Source organism: Dreissena polymorpha, chromosome 3 (genome assembly GCF_020536995.1).
Source record: "Dreissena polymorpha isolate Duluth1 chromosome 3, UMN_Dpol_1.0, whole genome shotgun sequence".
NCBI lineage: Eukaryota > Metazoa > Mollusca > Bivalvia > Myida > Dreissenidae > Dreissena > Dreissena polymorpha.
This window is the reverse complement of record NC_068357.1, coordinates 6138591-6158690: the sequence shown is the minus strand read 5'-3', so window position 1 is coordinate 6158690 and position 20100 is coordinate 6138591. Positions and strand designations below refer to the sequence as shown.

The following is a 20100-nucleotide window of genomic DNA, read 5'->3' as shown; positions in this document are numbered from 1 at the left end:
CATTTCCAACCTTAAGATACTGATGAGCAGGAAACAGCATAAAACCTGAACAGACTGCGAGTATTAACATCAATGTCAACCCTTCCATAGCAACATATTGTTCAAGGATGGAGTTGGCCAATCATTTGTTATCCCCACGCTTTTTGAAAAAAAGGTGGGGATATTGTGGTTATCTCCGCTGTCCGTCCGTCTGTCTGTCCGTCCGTCCTGGCCACTATCTCCTCCTACACTAAAAGCACTAGAACCTTGAAACTTACACACATGGTAGCTATGAGCATATGTGCGACCCTGCACTATTTGGAATTTTGATCTGACCCCTGGGTCAAAAGTTATAGCGGTTGGGGTGGGGCCGCGTCAGAAATTATCACTCATTTTTTTAGGTTATTTTACATTTACTTCTTTATTTCTACACCGATTCACTTCAAATTGATACTGGACCTCTCTTATGACAATACGGTCAATCTCAACCATGCATGGCCCCATTCCCAACCCTGGGGCGCCCCGCCCACATAGGCCACACCCACCAAAAATTTCCATTTACTATAATTTTTTCATTTCTACACGGATTCACTTCAAATTGATACTGAACTTTTGTTATGACATTAGGGTCAATCTCAACTATGCATGGCCCCAATCCCAACCCTGGGGCGCCCGCCCACATAGGCCACACCCACCAAAAAATTCCATTTACTATAATTTTTTCATTTCTACACGGATTCACTTCAAATTGATACTGAACTTCTCTTATGACATTAGGGTCAATCTCAACTATGCATGGCCCCATAACCAACCCTGGGGCCCCGCCCACATAGACCACACGCACCCAAAATTGCCTTTACTATAATTTCTTCATTTCTACACCGATTCACTTCAAATTGATATTGAACTTCTCTTATGACAATACAGTCAATCTCAACTATGCATGGCCCCATTACCAACCCTGGGGCCCCGCCCACATAGACCACACGCACCCAAAATTGCCTTTACTATAATTTCTTCATTTCTACACCGATTCACTTCAAATTGATATTGAACTTCTCTTATGACAATACAGTCAATCTCAACTATGCATGGCCCCATTACCAACCCTGGGGCCCCGCCCACATAGACCACACCCGCCCAAAATTGCCTTTTACTATAATTTCTTCATTTCTACACCGATTCACTTCAAATTGATACTGAACTTCTCTTATGACAATACGGTCAATCTCAACTATGCATGGCACAATTACCAACCCTGGGGCCCCGCCCACATAGACCACACCCGCCCAAAATTGCCTTTTACTATAATTTCTTCATTTCTACACCGATTCACTTCAAATTGATACTGAACTTCTCTTATGACAATACGGTCAATCTCAACTATGCATGGCACAATTACCAACCCTGGGGCGCCCTGCCCACATGTCACACCCACCCAAAATTGCCTTTTACTATAACTTCTTCATTTCTACACCAATTCACTTCTAATTGATGATGAACTTCTCTTATGACAATACGGTCAATCTCAGCTATGCATGGCCCCATTACCAACCCTGGGGCACACCTAGGTCAAACATTCGGCGTGGGGATACGCGTCGGCCTCTGCCGCGCCATTTCTAGTTTCTATTTGAATGGTGAATACTATACATGGCAGCTTATTTCTATCAATTTACAGTACACAAATTTACAACAAACCAGCTGCTAAAAAAGGTGGAGCAAACTATTTCGCAAATTTGATATAAAAAAATTCTTAGACAGTGACTGTTTATGTCTCCCTGATGAATTAAGCAAAATGGGTGTGTGGTTCGAACCTCTAAAGCTGTTTCATTTATTGGACTGGCTAATTGCATAGGAGTACAGGTTTTTTTTGCGATGTGGGGGAAGGGGCCTTTAGCCCTTAAGTGGGGGAAATTTTATGCGGGATTTTCCACTTTGGGGGAAAAATTGTGCGCATGGAATTTTCGAGGCGTTTCCCTTTTTGGGGGATTTGTTTACTTACTCTTTCATTATTACAATACATTTGTACATGTTAGTACTATATTCATTTGTTTTTAGCTCACCTGAGCGATAGCTCGGGGTGAGCTATTGTGATCACTCACCGTCCGGCGTCCGTCCGTCCGTCTGTCTGTCTGTCTGTCTGTCTGTAAACAATTTGTAAACATCTTCTTCTACTAAACCATTGAGCCAATTTCAACTAAATTTCATGTGGAGCATCCCTAGGTCATGGGACAAAAGAATTGTTAAAAAAAAATTGATCACATAACCAAGATGGCCGCCATGACCATATAAGGTAATAACCTTAAAAAAATCTTCTTGTCAGAAACTGCTCATCAGATTTTCAAAAAATTTCACAGGGATGACCTTTGAAGGCTCCCCTGAAAAAGTTGTTCAAAGAAATTTGATTCGTCAAAAAACATGGCCGCAGGAGCTCGTTGAACTTTGCATGTTTATTCGTTTTTGCCTATTTTGTGAAAACTTTCAAAAATCTTTCACATTTTTCATGCAATCTGTATGAAATTTGGTCAGAATGTTTATCTTGAAGAAATCTGGGTTGGGATTGTATTTGGGTCATCTGGGGTCAAAAACTAGATCACTAGGTCAAATAATAGAAAAACCTTGTGTAGACAATAGAGGTTACATTTTACATCCAATCTTTATGAAATTTGGTCAGAATGTTTGTCTTGATGAAATCTGGGTTGGAATTGTATATGGGTCATCTGGGGTCAAAAACTAGGTCACAAGGTCAAATAATAGAAAAACCTTTAACAGCATAATTAATTGTTTTTCACTAAGTGTATTATAATAATTTAAAAATCAGATTAAAGAGAATAAAATTTTCTTTATTATGGTTTTTATTTCATGAAAATCCATAAAGGATAAGTGTTATTAATCGTTGCTTAATTATTGAACAATGCGAAATATCGGTATTGATTTTTTTCCTTACATGCAGTCCCAGATATTAACCGCTTTCAGCTGTAGACTGTGCTTCAATACATCGCCGTGTTATTGAGCTGAAAAATTGATACGCAGTCGGCATACACACCGGTCATCGAGACAAATTACTGATGTGAAAACAAATTGTACATCGTAGCGGCTTAAATAAACAATTACATCTGATTAAAGATTAAAGATTGCTGCCGATTTAAATCAATTTGAGTACTTTTTGCATATATTTAATGCCGAATGGGAAGCTGTGTTTAGACTCAAGTTGACAAAAATGGCAACGAGATACTTGCCTGTTGGATATAAGGTGAAAGATCTTGAAGGTGCATAAAATAAGTGGCGCTGTGAATGGTTACACGAGAAAGACTACGCTGTAGTCTACGGGCGGGGAGTGAACTGGTTGAGAAAAGTGGAAGCTTGTGGAAAAGCGATTTGAGAAGTTTGTAAGAAAACCCTAAATTATCAGTCTTGTGGGAAGAAGGCATTTCGTCTCCATGCAGAGGACCCTAATCACATAAAGAATATAAGAACCATCAAGACCAACCAGGTAGGGTTTTTATTTTTTTTAAACTAACACCCCGAATTTGGTCGTATTTTCTGTTGCTAAAGTTTATTGTTTAGTTTTTTTTTGCATCAAAAATCGGCAAGATAGATCTAGCAAATTTGCCAATTTTTTTTATTAATAACGTTTGATTCATTGGTTGTGAGCTTTTAAAATATTTTGACCTTTGAATAAAGCATATTACAGGAAAAGAATTTTAACAGTAATTGAAAATACGATCAAATACGCCATTTTTGCTGACTGGGACAGGTCTTTTTTAGTTAAATGAAATGTTTTATTGTCCCCAACATATGAGCCCAGCAGCAAGAAATGTTTTTTTTTTACTTTTTGTAAAACAAATATGGGCAACCTACCGTAACCCAAATTCGACGATGTTCTATTTTTATCGATTAAATGGATGATTATTGTCTTGGAATCATTTCAAAGTAATACAGCCGAGTTTAAAATTATTATTTTGTGCTATTTAACATTTCATTATTTCTTTAATTATTTGCTAAATATTGCTTCATGTAACCATTACATCGTCGAATTTGGGTCACACCGGGATACAATTATTTAGCATTCAAACAAAACGATTGGGATAAAAACTAGTGGAACCCATGCTGAAATTTTCAATTTTAACTGTTGAGCAGAAGCCACCATACCCAATTTTCTTAGGTGAATGTGGAGGCTTCTGGAAGCATGATTCTGTGAATATAAATGGTGACAAACATTTGATTCTGCATTTATTAAACATGTATTATTGACTTTTTAAAGTATGTGTGAAAAATATAATAATTTGTAACTACTATTACAGGTTTGACCGGGTTCTTCAAAAGCAACACCTGCAGTCGAGTCCATGCCAGACAGTGGGTGCATGTGAATGAATTGCCTTTTGACTAACTTTTGTGTGTTCCTTATCAAATACATGAAGATTTTTAAATATATGTGTATGTTGTTTTTTTTAAGAAAATAGAATCACCAGAACAGGTACAGGCACCCTTTTAATGTGTCGAATCCAGGAGCTTCCGGGGCCTCCGGCCCCCTTGTCCCCTGGACCAACTGAGGGCCCTGCGGCCCCCTGGCCCGCAGCTTTAAGTTCAGGATTTTCAAAATATCCAACTTTGACCCCTGCAAATGCTTTGCTAAAACTTTGGCTACAGTTTCTTAAATTTGGCTACACAAAATTCCATTTGGCTAAAAAGTTGGCTACAGAAATTTTTGGGCCAGGGGAGCCCTGTTTGGATTGTATTTGGGTCATCTGGGGTCAGCAACTAGGCACTAGGTCAAATAATAGAAAAACCTTGTGTAGACTATAGAGGTCACAGTTTTCATCAGACCTTAATGAAATAGAGTCAGAATGTTTGTCTTGTTAAAATCTGGGTTGGGATTGAATTTGGGTCATCTAGGGTCAAAAACTAGGTCAGATTAAAAAAAAACTTTTGTAGACAGAAGAGGTCACAGTCATTAAATCTTTATGAAATTTGACCAGAATATTAATCTTGATGAAATCTGGGTTGGGATTGTATTAGGGTCATCTGGGGTCAAAAACTAGGTCACCAGGTCAAATCATAGAAAAACTTTGTGAAGACAATAGAGGTCATAGTTTTCATATGATCTTAATGAAATATGGTCAGAATGTTTATCTTGATAATATCTGATTTTGGATCGTATATGGGTCATCTGGGGTCAAAAATTAAGTCACCGGGCCAATTCTAGTAAAACCTTGTGTAGATGAAAGAGGTCACAGTTTTCATCACGTCTTAATGAAATTTTGTCAGAATGTATTAATTAATGAAATTTGGCTTGGGATTGTATATGGGTCTAATAAAATTTAAGTTTATGAAGCAAGGTTAGTCAGGTGAGCGATTCAGGGCCATCATGGCCCTCTTGTTTCATAATTAACTACGTTTGACAACATTAAATTGAAATAGAATTGAAATATTATAATCACGAGACACATCTTTCTGTTAAAAAAACAAAACAAAAAAAACAAAAAATTTTTTTTAGGGGGAATTTTTTAGTCCTGAAAAGGGACAAAAAAAGCCTAGTTTGGTGGGGGGAAGACGCCGTTATTGGGCGTCTGTTATATAAGGTAAAAAAACCTGGGAGTATGTAGCCGCAACAAAAAAAGAATGACACCATCCTTTATAACACATTTTGTTTTATCTTCATTGATCTCCTTAATGACCCATGTTCTGTGGTTTTTCAAGGTGTTGCTGAGAAAGCCCATGTGATACAAGACAAGGGGGTGATCTACAACGCTGTGCTAGGACTGGTTGATGTGGTCAGGGGAACTAACTCCTACTACAAGATCCAGGCCCTTGAAAGTGACAGTAACACACAGTGAGTAGTATTAATAAGCCTGGTTTTGCGAAAATGGGCTTAATGCAATTTCGTAAAGTGTTGTTCTAGATTAGCCCAAACTAGATTTTTGTTTCATAGAGACTTCATTGAAACAAAACATTCCATAAAAATGCAAATGTCATCCCTGAGTAGCCCCTGTTGGCTGTACAGGCTATTCTGGGATGACACTTAATGCACATTAACCCTTTTACCATTCAGAAGCAAAGTGCAAACAACATAAAACCAGAACAGTAACTCGCAGTCTGTTCAGGTTTTACACTGTTTATTGCTCATCAGTATCTTAGGGTTGGAAATGAAGCCTTTTTAAAGTAAAAGGTCTTTAATTAAATTTAACTTTCTGCGGGACTACAAATTTATCAAAATACGTATATAAGTGGTAAAGTGTTAAATACATATCTAAGTGGTAAAGGGTTAAATACATATCTAAGTTGTAAAGGGTTAAATACATATCTAAGTGGTAAAGGGTTAAATTTATATCTAAGTGGTAAAGGGTTAAACTTATATCTAAGTGGTAAAGGGTTAAATACGTATCTAAGTGGTAAAGGGTTAAATACATATCTAAGTGGTAAAGGGTTAAATTTATATCTAAGTGGTAAAGGGTTAAATACATATCAAAGTGGTAAAGGGTTAAATACATATCAAAGTGGTAAAGGGTTAAATACATATCTAAGTGGTAAAGGGTTAAGCCCAGTTTTTCCAGATCAAGGCTCAAATGATTCATATGAATGTTGTGGTCATAATGGACAGTTTAAAAATAATGTATTCCTTGGTTTACTTTTCATGATGCAGCCTCATATTTTATACATAGATGACTGTTTTGTGTTTGATGTATTCTAATGTGAAAAGTGTTCTAGTATTTGATAATTACTGGTAGTACAGTTTGACGTCTTAATGTTGTAAAAAGGAAACTTAATTGATTAAAAACAAATTAACAATTTGTTGCATTTTATGCAGTGTTAACTGTCCATTTTTTCTTGGAAGGTGGTGGGTTTTCCGCTCATGGGGACGTGTTGGCACTACTGTAGGATCAAACAAAATGGAGCGGTTTGGATCCCGAGCAACAGCCATTGCAAACTTCAAAGAGGTTTATGCAGACAAGACCAATAATGAGTGGGAAAAGAGAGATAACTTCCAGAAGTTTCCGAACAAGTTTTATCCGCTGGATATTGATTATGGGGCGGTAGGTAAAACTTACTCAGCCTTTTATGATTATTACATTTAAATTATTGGCTTGATAGTATGGCTTAGTGAAGAACATGGCTTTGAATGTGCATAAGCGTTTTTGTGCTCATTGTATGGGATGGTTGACACTGTGACTATGTAAAAATCTCAAACACACACACACACACACATAGAATAGGGATGATAACTCTGTCTTTTGTATAGAGGAAGTCATTCCCCATGGTTAAATTTCTAGGGCCTTTACCATAATAATTGTATACAGTCACTTGTGTCAAAAGCTTTCTTGTCATTTACTTTGTTGTTTTTGTAATTTATGTAGACATGTAAAAATTACTTAAGATCTGGCGATGATGAATACTTTTGAATTGTCATGGTATAGAATCCAAAATTGGATACCAAGATGTAACAAGCGTTTCTATTGGTCAATATTTTAAGGTAATAAATATAGAATACTATGCTAGTCAAATGTTCAAAGAGTATTTATCAGTCGAGTAGCTTGTGTTATGCTGAATCACAGGAGAGGCGTAGCTTTAAATATGATACAAAATAGTCCTAGACACGAAACTTATTCATACACTTAGAATAGCGTATTTTTCTTTTATTATAAACGACCAAAACACCACCAATATACATTTACCTTAATTTATTTTTATTTATCGAAATAACAGTCATAATTCAACAGTGTTTTGTATTTTGATTTTGTATGGCTTGTACGTTATTACGTTATCAGTCACCCACACATCCCTGGTATAATGTGAAACAAGAACATAGTATTTGTGTGAACTTTTGTGGATTTAGCTCTTGTAGAAAGAAAAAAGTACTGTAAATGTCTGTTAGGCAAAATCTCTTTTTCATGTTGGCAATTTGGTTTAATAGTTTTTAATAGCAATGCTGCCACAGAAAATATGGGAGATTTGGGAGTGTGTGGGCGATGTTCGTTTTGATCGTGTTGCACTAGCAGATGCAAGTCGAGAGTAAACAGTTGCAAGCTGCTGCTTTCAAGGTTTGTCAAACCTCAATTATTTTTGTATGTATGCGTGTGTGTTTCCAAGTTTAGGAGGTCCTTCCGTACCCGAGGCTGCTATATTTGAGGACCCAGAGTCCTAGCACTTCTACCAAATTAACAATTTCAGTCATGAAAGATGTGACAAATTTTGATTAATAGCACCAATTTCCAGCTTGTAATGTTTATACAGAAATATTAATTTTGGTATGGTGTTATGTTATGGGGGTCGCCCAGAGTACCAGTAGGAAACCTTCTGGTATGGTATCCACCAGCCAAACTTGTATGGTTATGGGAAAGCTGAGTGAAACTGATTTGCCTAGGTGAGAAGCACATTTATTAACCACTGCTCTATCCGTACAGCTGTTTATTTCTGTATTACTTTAGCTGGGATTCAAAGTGATTTAATTTGTTGTTTGCTTTTTAACAGACCATTTAGAAAGTATAAATATTGATTATATTTTGTTTTATTTGATTCTATGTTGACCTCATCAATCAAAAATAGTCCAGCTTTCTGGTATAATACAGAAACAGTAAACGCTAGACTTCACTTGTTGAGAATACTGATTGTCATATTTCAATGTTGTAGACAGGGCGTATTTTTGGCTGAAAATTGATAGGTATTACTGGTATGCAATAATTAAAGATATTCAGATTCAACATTTTGAAATTGTGGGTAATGGAGCTCAGTGTATGCACCACTGATCATGACTTGTCAGCGACAGTAATGGAGCTCAGTGTATGCACCACTGATCATGACTTGTCAGCGACGGTAATGGAGCTCGGTGTATGCACCACTGATCATGACTTGTCAGCGACGGCAATGGAGCTCAGTGTATGCACCACTGATCATGACTTGTCAGCGATTCAATTGAAGTAGAATCCTGCTTTTTCATGGAAGACTTAACCCTTTGCATGCTGGGAAATTTGTCGTCTGCTAAAATGTTGTCTGCTGAATTTATAAAATTACCATTTTCTTCGATTTTTTTCAAATAATACTATCAGAATAGCAAACAGTTTGGATCCTGATGAGACGCCACGTTCTGTGGTGTCTCATCTGGATCCAAACTGTTTGCAAAGGCCTTTAAAATCCGGTTCCAGCACTTAAAGGGTTAAGCAATTTTGTCACTATGACTCCTTCATATTGTCTGCCTTGCATTATTTGGATACAAATGTTACCATGAAACTTACCTTAAAATGTACTTTAAATTAAAAAATATAATTCAGTATTTTACTAAAAGTTATGAAAAGCAACTTTTGCAGAGCTATCGACAAATATTCAAAAACAAATTATCTAGGCATCAGTATTTTTACCCTTTTATTATTTCATTCGACCCCTGAAAAGTTCAAGCATTGGGTCATTTGACTCATGGTTTTGAAATCCGTGCTCACGATAATTGTATACATAGATGCTTGCAATACGTCTTATATTTCACTGTCAGGATGACGAAGGTGATATCAAGAAGTTGAGCACGTCCGGCTCACGCTCCAAGCTACCAAAGTCTGTTCAGGACCTCGTGTGTATGATCTTTGATGTGGAGAGCATGAAGAAAGCCATGTTGGAGTTTGAGGTAAGCAATCTTATCCTTTTCTTCTGAGATACATGAACTGTGATGGGGTTGTATAACCTAAGAAGATCAAATTAAATTGAACTTTTTAACCAGGTTTTCCAAAGGAAAAATCTGGTTATTAGATTGGCGAATGTCGGCGGAAGGGCTGGTGGGCCGTTGGAACAAGCTTGTCCGGGCCATAACTTTGTCGTTCATAGTGAGATTATAAAATCATTTGGGGCATTTGTTCACCATCATTAGACGGTGTGTCGCGCGAAAGAATTACGTCAATATCTCCAAAGTCACACTTTGAGTTCAAAGGTTAAAAATGGCCATAAATGAGCTTGTCCGGGCAATAACCATGTCATTCATTGTGAGATTTTAAAATCATTTGGCACATTTGTTCACCATCATGGGACGGTGTGTCGCAAGAAAGAATAATGTCAATGTCTCCAAGGTCAAGGTCGCCAGGACTAAAAATAGATTTTTTTTTAAACAAAGGGGGTTAATTATAAACAATCAGTTCAGTTTGAGCTGTCTCCCTTTATCAGACTTTTAATGCCCCGTTTCGAAAAAAAAGGGGGCATATAGTGATCGGACTGTCCGTCTGTCTGTCCGTCACACTTTGCGTTTAGGTTTTGAAAAATGCTCATAACTTCCCTTGAGATATAACCTTCATATTTGGTATGCATGTGTATATGGACAAGGCCTTTCCATACGCACAAAATTTTTTACCCCTGTGACCTTGACCTTGAACTTCGAGTCCGCGTTAAGGTTTCGAAATCTGCGTTTAGGTTTAAAAAAATTATCATAACTTCTATGTCCCTTGAGATATAACCTTCATATTTGGTATGCAAGTGTTTATGGACAAGGCCTTTCCATATGCACACACATTTTTACCCCTGTGACCTTGACCTTGAACTTAGGGTTCGCGTTAAGGTTTCAAAATCTGTGTTTAGGTTTCAAAAAATGCTCATAACTTTTATGTCCCTTGAGATATAACCTTCATATTTGGTATGCATGTGTATATGGACAAGGCCTTGCCATACGCACACATTTTTTTACCCCTGTGACCTTGACCTTGAACTTCGGGTCCGCGATTAGGTTTCGAAATCTGTGTTTAGGTTTAAAAAAATGCTCATAACTTCTATGTCCCTTGAGATATAACCTTCATATTTGGTATGCATGTGTATATGGACAAGGCTTTTCCATACGCACACAAGTTTTGACCTCTGTGACTTTGACCTTGAACTTCGGGTCGGCGTTAAGGTTTTGAAATCTGCGTTTAGGTTTAAAAAAATTCTCATAACTTCTATGTCCCTTGAGATATAACCTTCATATTTGGTATGCATGTGTATATGGACAAGGCCTTTCCATACGCACAAATTTTTTTACCCCTGTGACCTTGACCTTGAAGAAAGGGTCCGCGTTAAGGTTTCAAAATCTGCGTTTAGGTTTTGAAAAATGCTCATAACTTCTATGTCCCTTCAGATATAACCTTCATATTTGGTATGCATGTGTATATGGACAAGGCCTTTCCATACGCACACAAATTTTGACCCCTGTGTCCTTGACCTTGATCTTGAACTTAGGGTCCACGTTTAGGTTTCGAAATCTGCGTTTAGGTTTTGAAAAAAGCTCATAACTTCTATCAAGCGTTTATAGGGGGCATAAGTCATCCTATGGTGACAGCTCTTGTTTCACAATGAAAACCTGGTTTTGTGACAATTTTGTCCCTTGTTTCTCACTACATTCAATTTTGCAAGCCTTAATTTCTAACACTTAGATACTGATAAGCAGCAAACATGATTAAATCTGAATAGACTGCAAGCATGGTTTAGAGCATATAGCCATTTTAACTTTTTATGCCCCCCTTCGAAGAAGAGGGGGTATATTGTTTTGCACATGTCGGTCCGTCTGTCTGTCCGTCGGTCCGTCCAACGAATGGTTTCCGGGTGACCCGAAATAGTAAAATGGTTTCCGGATGATAACTCAAGAACGCTTATGCCTAGGATCATGAAACTTCATAGGTACATTGTCATCACTCGCAGATGACCCCTATTGATTTTTAGGTCACTAGGTCAAAGGTCAAGGTCACGGTGACCCGAAATAGTAAAATGGTTTCCGGATGATATTTCAAGAACGCTTATGCCTAGGATCATGAAACTTCATAGGTACATTGATCATGACTTGCAGATGACCCTATTGATTTTCAGGTCACTAGGTCAAAGGTCAACGTCACGGTGACCCGAAATAGTAAAAAGGTTTCTGGATGATAACTCAAGAACGCTTATGCCTTGGATCCTGAAACTTCATAGGTACATTGATCATGACTCGCAGATGACCCCTATTGATTTTCAGGTCACTAGGTCAAAGGTCACGGTGACTCAACTTAGAAAAATGGTTTACGGATGATAACTCAAGAACACTTACGCCTAGGATCATGAAACTTCATAGGTACATTGATCATGACTCACAGATGACCCCTCTTGACTTTCAGGTCACTAGGTCAAAGGTCACGGTGACTTGACACAGTAAAATGGTTTCCAGATGATAACTCAAGAACGCTTACACCTAGGATCATGAAACTTCATAGGTACATTGATCATGACTCGCAGATGACCCCTATTGATATTCAGGTCACTAGGTCAAAGGTCAAGGTCACAGTGCCAAAAAACATATTCACACAATGGCTGCCACTACAATTGACAGCCCATATGGGGGGCATGCATGTTTTACAAACAGCCCTTGTTGTTAAAGTGAAAAGCAGTGTTTTTTTTAAATTAGCATTTTTGCCTAAATTAGCATTTTTGCCAAGATAGCTTTATTGAGCAGGCTGGCTCAGTGGATAGAGCGCTGAACAACAAAGTAAAGTATTGCAGGTTCAATCCTTGACACATGGCTTGTGTGAGGATTGGGCAAGAAATCCCTTCTTGGGCCATTTTCCCCCATCTAATGTCAGAGGTATGTGCACTTATAACTGATACACCAGCTATTCCAGGACACTGTAATTTGAAAAGACTGAACTGCTGCTGAAAACAGCAGAAAAAACCATAAACAAATAAAAAGACCTGATTTTTTGCTCGGCGTTTCCTGTCCGCCGTCCACGTCGTGCTAAAACCTTAACATTGGCTCTAAAATCAAAGTGCTTCCACCTACAACTTTGAAACTTCATATGTAAATGCACCTTGACAATACACCCATTATGGGGTCACTAGGTCAACCGTCAAGGTCACTGTGACCTCAAAAAAAAAAATTCTGACAAGCTTTCATTTATTCAAAACTGCACTGGTAGCCGAGCGTGGCACCCGTTATGCGATGCTCTTGTTTATGTTATTGCTTATTAGGATGAAATTACTACAAACATGCTTTTATAAATAGTTTGTTATTTTATATTATTGGATTGCAGATTGATTTGAAGAAGATGCCATTGGGGAAACTTTCGAAGAAGCAGATTCAGTCAGCATATGGGGTATTGACAGAAGCACAGAAGGTAGAAACATTTTTATCAAATGAATGAAACAAGAATTAAGACATACATTTTATCATTACCTAGACCACATTATCTAGCCATGCCAGCTAGCTCAGTTTGTAGATCGTTGTTCTGCACGTTTAAGGGTCATGGTTTCGAAACCCAACTGGCCAAACAACTTCTATATCAGATTTTGTATGGTTGGGTCTCCTCAGGCTCATACCTGTCATTTAAGCACTGTTGAACTAGTTTACTATGATAAACATGATTAGCTTTACTGACTAGTGTTTTATGACTGAAGTAATTTTGAAAATCAGAAATGTTGAAAAACACACAAAAAAGCATGTAACATAAATTGAAATGAGAAGTTCATCAAGCTAAATGCTTCGTCTCTTACTTTAGCACATATTATCTATTGGTAAAAATGTAGGAGGCGTAAGTTCTTATTTAAGTGCTTTCAGAAGATTTGACTGTTATTTAAACTTGTTTGTATAAATGAACCATGAATACGTTACCTCAAATTCCTAATTAAGTCCTTTCAAGTGCCTTTTACCTCTTTATTTCAACTTAATTGTCAAGTGATGTAAAAAAGGTGATCTCAAGTTCTGATTCAGGTCCCACAAGTAGTAACTTTGCAATCTTGTTTGCAGCTGGTTGAGGAGACTGGCTCAGCGACCCAGATCCTGGACGCAAGCAACCGGTTCTACACGCTGATCCCGCATGACTTCGGCATGAAGAAGCCCCCGATGCTGGACACGGCTGAGATCATCAAGAACAAGACTGAGATGCTCGACAATCTGCTGGAGATTGAAGTGGGTGGGGAAGGGATTTTTGTTTTTAAACGGGAACATTTGAATCATGATATGGTTCATGTCATGATGATAGCATGGTTTTAACCCTTTGCATGCTGGGTAATTTGTCGTCTGCTAAAATGTTGTCTGCTGAATGTCTAAAATTAGCATTTTCTTCAAAAAAAAATTCAAAGAATACTATCAGAATAGCAAACAGTTTGGATCCTGATGAGACGCCACGTTGTGTGGCGTCTCATCTGGATCCAAACTGTTTGCAAAGGCCTTCAAAATTCAGTTCCAGCGCTTAATGGGTTAATATTGACATGTCTCTCCGTTCTAGGAAAACTGTGCTTAATGCATGTACGTGAAGTGTCATCTCAGATTAGCCTGCGCAGTCTGTACATGCTTATCAGGGTCAACATTGTCTGCTCACATTGGATTTTTTTTGAAGACCTCCTTTAAACAAAAGCGACAAGTGTTATTCCTGATGTGCATGTGCGATCTTCAAATTCATGGTACATTAACATAGATGTCATTTCAGATTGGATTAACCATTTCTCAAAATAGGCAAATACACAAAATAAAGAAAGCAAAACCAGTTGAAAACATTTATCAAACCAATAAGACAAATTGTTTTTCTTAGAATTCCTACTTTTCTTTGTGTAAGCAAGTTTCTCAGGATGTCTAGAATGAGTTTATTTTATGTCATTTAGATAAAAACCATATACTGTAAAAGCAATATATAACTCTCGTTTTCTTGATTGGCTTCAAACTATTTGATGAAAAAATGTCTGAAACTCTTGACAAACACAATTATAGCATTTAGTCCTCAGACAATTCTCTACATGGCTTCTGCACTGTGAATTGATTGAAGTATTTTTCATGTCCCCCACCACTGTAGTGGGGGACATATTGTTTTTGCCCTGTCTTTTGGTTTGTTTGTTGGGCCAGCATTTTTTATGCCCCCCTTCGAAGAAGAGGGGGTATATTGCTTTGCACATGTCGGTCTGTTGGTCGGTCGGTCCGTCCACCAGGTGGTTTCCGGATGATAACTCAAGAACGCATACGCCTAGGATCATAGGTAGATTGATCATGACTCGCAGATGACCCCTATTGATTTTGAGGTCACTAGGTCAAAGGTCAAGGTCACGGTGACCCGAAATAGTAAAATGGTTTCCGGATGATAACTCAAGAATGCATATGCCTAGGATCATGAAACTTCATGGGTAGATTGATCATGACTCGCAGATGACCCCTAATGATTTTGAGGTCACTAGGTCAAAGGTCAAGGTCACGGTGACCCGAAATAGTAAAATGGTTTCCGGATGATAACTCAAGAATGCATACGCCTAGAATCATGAAACTTCATGGTTAGATTGATCATGACTCGCAGATGACCCCTATTGATTTTGAGGTCACTAGGTCAAAGGTCAAGGTCACGGTGACCTGAAATAGTAAAATGGTTTCCGGATGATAACTCAAGAATGCATACGCCTAGGATCATGAGACTTCATGGGTAGATTGATCATGACTCGCAGATGACCCCTATTGATTTTGAGGTCACTAGGTCAAAGGTCAAGGTCACGGTGACCTGAAATAGTAAAATGGTTTTCGGATGATAACTCAAGAATGCATACGCCTAGGATCATGAAACTTCATGGGTAGATTGATCATGACTTGCAGATGACCCCTATTGATTTTCAGGTCACAAGGTCAAAGGTCACGGTCACGGTGACCCGAAATAGTAAAATGATTTTCGGATGATAACTCAAGAACGCTTTTGCCTAGGATCATGACACTTCATAGGAACATTGATCATGACTCGCAGATGACCCTTATTGATTTTCAGGTCACTAGTTCAAAGGTCAAGGTCACAGTGACAAAAAACGTATTCACACAATGGCTGCCACTACAACGGACAGCCCATATGGGGGGCATGCATGTTTTACAAACAGCCCTTGTTTTTTATATGTTTTACGGGAGCGACCGACCCTATTTTGCGACAAATACAAATAAAATTAAAAAACATATTGTTTTTGCCCTGTCTTTTGGTTTGTTTGTTAGTTTGTTTGCATCAAACTTTAACATTTGCCATAACTTCTGCAATATTGAAGACTTCATATTTGGCATGCATGTGTATCTCATGGAGCTGCACATTTTGAAGGGTAAAAGTTCAAGGTCAAGATCATCCTTCAGGGTCAAAGGTCAAATATATGGGTCAAAATGGTTCATTTAATATACAGTTTTGCAATATTGAAGATAGTGCTAGGCCGTTACCCCACCCATTCTGTTATACAAAGCGTAACGTAAACAAACGCTCATTATTAAATTAAAATGCGTATTATTAAAATAACTTGTTATTCACAATATGCATAAACATCATATTTATATATTTCAACCGATGTCTATTGCTTAACTTACGTTTTTGTCATTGTATTTGTATAATATTAGTGTTAACGCTTGCATCTCATTCATTCATTAAATCCGCCATTTCATTTAATGTTCATTGGTAGATATTTTTACTTTAACGGTCGTCACGTGTCATTGACGTCATGGCCGAAAAACTATAAATAGCTGTTTCTAAAATAAACAAGTTTCAGTTTGGAATATTGATTTGAAAAGTTAACATCCGGTCAAGATAAATTATTTAACATTATTATTAAACAAGAAACATATTATAATATTAAACTAACTACAGAATAAGATGCAGATACGAATATTTTATTGTTGATTGCACATGCTATTTATGGATATACGTTTTGTTCAGGGGTTTTTCTGCCTACTTTGGGAAAAGGAGTCTGACCAAATTGGGAATTTTTATCGACAAAATTGCCCATTCTTGGAATTTTTGTTTCGTGTGCTTATTTTGGAAAAAAAATGAATTAATCATGCTTAAATAAGTCTGTGGTTTAACAATTTTCTTTATATAAACACATGCAAAACAAACACTGCCCAAACACAAACGACATTTTTTGGCCGAGCTAAAAAAGAGCCATGGGTATTTCATTTAATACTTTAATGTATTAAATGATGATCGAACTACAACTTTCTTACAAGGCTCTGAGCATTCAGTTGCCGATTTTGTGATTGACGGCCCTGGCATTTCTTCTGTTGCTGTTACATTTTGCTGCGTATCGTCCGAGCCTGTCTGTTCAGGGTTACTCGCGGCAGTAATTTCGGAAGATTCTGAGCGTTTCGAAAACATCGATGATATAGTTACACATCCTTTAGCGTCTATTTTTCGTGTGTTTTTAATGTAATATTTACTAGTGTGCGAAGCCATGATTGAAAATAAGCGTCTACAGATTTGGACTAGAATGTGTATTGTGCGGCTCTATATACTTGTTATAATGCGGAACAGTTCGAACCTTATCTCTGTCAATGTTGGCAGATGCATCCGGCAAATACACCTGCTAAAATCTGAGTCGCTAAAGGCTTAATTACGTTGCGGATGAAGGGAAGTCACTCTTTCGATATAAATTATGTTTAATTTTTATGATTTTGAAAGAATTTTTTTTTTTGGAATTGGGAAATATGTAATCAAAATTTGATTGGGAACGGGTCCGTATGCTTTGGGAATGCCTCTGTTGTCCGGAGGCGCAGACAGTGCAGAAAAAACCCTGTTATATTTGAAATAATAATGAAACTGAAATTGAAAGTAAAAGTAGAAATTTTGAATTAACTCTTTGTTTTCTTTGTTATACAGAATAACAATAGCAACTTGATATTTGGCATGCATGTGTATCTCATGAAGCTGCACATTTTGAGGCGTGAAAGGTCAAGGTCATCCATCAAGGTCAAAGGTCAAATATATAGGGGGACATAGTGTTTCACAAACACATCTTGTTTTTTGTTTTTTAAACCTGTCCTCTTGACATCTCTTTTTCTCAACAAATAAGCTAGACTGTGAACTGGTTTAAGGCTATATATTGACATGTATTTGAGCCTTATTCTATGGAAAACTGGGCTTAATGGATGTGTGTAAAGTCTAGTTCCAGATTAGCCTGTGCAATTCATGCAGGCTATTTCCCCCTAAACTGGATATTCAACATGAAGAGACTTCCTTTAACAGAAAATACCATAAACGCGGAAAGTTTTGTCCATGATAAGCCTGTGCAGACTGCCCCAGCTAATCATTGACGACACTTAACACACATGCATTAATATCAGTTTTCCCTAAACTTTAAAGGATGGTCTTAAATAATCACTGAAAATAATGTTTGTGCAATTTTTATCTTAAGAATTATATAAGAGATTTAAGAACCAATAGAGATGTTATATCAAAACTATTTTAAGATATATTTTGGACCAGATACCTTTTACAAATTAAAATTTAGTCGTTACCATGGTTTTTAGGTGGCGTACAGCATGTTGAAGGGAGGAGACGAGGGCGAGGACCCTGTTGACGCCCACTACAAGAAACTGAAAACAGAGATAGTGGAGGTGGAGAGAGGCTGCGAGGAGTACAAGAGGCTTGTGGACTATGTGCAGAACACACACGCAGCCACACACAACATGTACGCACTGGAGGTGGAGGAGGTATGCTGTGTTAGCGAGAAATTGTGCTCAGGACTTGGAATGTGTAGCCATTTTTGTATCTGTGGAAAAGAAATCTCCTTAATTATTCACAGAAAATTTAGTAGCCATTTAGACATGTTCATAGGCGCTCAGTAAAGTTAGTTAGTTTTTAAAAAAGTCAAGTTAGTTGTTAGGGTTATCTGTTATGGAGCAGATGGTACTGTTTTGTGCTCGAGGGTAGCTTTTGTGATACGTGATATGTTGTTATGTGAAATTCTCTTTTGGTATGTGTTTGGTATGAAATGGGGTTCAGCACAAAAGGAAGAAAAGAATGTTTTGTTGAAAAAAAAAATGTTCTAGTATGAGCCAGAAAAATATAAGGTACCTATGTTCTGTGAACATTATTATACCCCCCATTACCATTGGTAATATATCGAAAGAATTATGTCCATGTCTCCAAGGTCAAGGTCACACTTTGAGTTCAATGATCAAAAATGAGCTTGTCCGGGCAATAACTATGTCGTTCACTATGAGATTTTAAAATAATTTGGCACATTTGTTCACCATCATTTTGGATGATGTGTCATGCGAAAGAATTACGTCAATATCTCCAAGGTTAAGGTCTCACTTTAAGTTCAAAGGTCAAAAATGGCCATAAATTAGCTTGTCTGCGCCATAACTATGTTGTTCATTGCGTGCTTTTAAAATCATTTGGCACATTTGTTCACCATCATTGGCCAGTGTGTGGCGTGAAAGAATTATGTCGATATCTCCAAGGTTAAGGTCACACTTTAAGTTCAAAGGTCAAAAATGGCCATAAATTAGCTTGTCTGGGCCATCACTATGTTGTTCATTGTGAGATTTTAAAATCATTTGGCACATTTGTTCACCATCATTGGCAGGTGTGTCACGCCAAAGAATTACGTCGAAATCTCCAAGGTTAAGGTCACACTTTGAGTTCAAAGGTAAAAAATGGCCATAAATGATCTTGTCCGGGCCATAACTATGTCATTCATTGTGAGATTTTAAAATTACTTGGTACATTTGTTCACAATCATCGGACCATGTGTCATGCGAAAGAGTTTCGCCAATATCTCAAAGGTCAAGGTCACACTTGGAGTTCAAAAGTGAAAAATGGCCTTAAATGAGCTTGTCCGGGCCATAACTATTTCATTCATTGTGAGATTTTAAAATGACTCCGTACATTAATTTTGTTCACAATCATTGGACGGCATGTCATGCGAAAGAATTCCAGAGTGCAAAGGTCAAAACGGCCATAAATAATAATGGTATAATAATTCTGAAAAATCGCCATAAATAAGATTCTCTTTTTTTGTGAAGAAAGCATGCAAAATAGTCTGTGTCAATGCAGCCAGTGGGGGTATACGTCACGTCTGTGACAAAGCTCTAGTTGTAACAGTATTTTTTGCAATCTGTTTTATAAGGAAATTAACCATGTGAAAAAATGTCAAAGTTTCCTAAGTCTAGGACTTGTGGCAATACGTTCCTTAACTCTATTTACATAGATAGGTATGAGCTTCGTTCTGAGAACATTGATCTTAATGTATGTGTGTAAAGTGTTGTCCTAGATTAGCCTGTGCAAATGACACAGGCTTCTAGTAATAAGGGACCATACATTCTGCCTTAAGTGGATTTTCACTAAGAAGTCTTCATTAAAGCAAAAAAGGCCATATAAGCGGAAAGTGTCATCCCTGATTAGCCTATGCAGACTGCACAGGCTAATCAGGGAC

General features: G+C 37.6%; 1 protein-coding gene across 1 annotated transcript in view; it reads left to right on the top strand.

Moving 5' to 3' along the window:
• Positions 1–20100, top strand: part of LOC127872822 (poly [ADP-ribose] polymerase 1-like) — an 83320-nt gene that overhangs the window by 56331 nt on the left and 6889 nt on the right. The window contains exons 16-21 of the mRNA XM_052416238.1: positions 5680–5812; positions 6815–7013; positions 9461–9589; positions 12978–13061; positions 13691–13852; positions 18188–18370. Coding sequence (XP_052272198.1) covers positions 5680–5812; positions 6815–7013; positions 9461–9589; positions 12978–13061; positions 13691–13852; positions 18188–18370 — 890 coding nt within the window. The remainder of the gene's footprint in view (positions 1–5679; positions 5813–6814; positions 7014–9460; positions 9590–12977; positions 13062–13690; positions 13853–18187; positions 18371–20100) is intronic.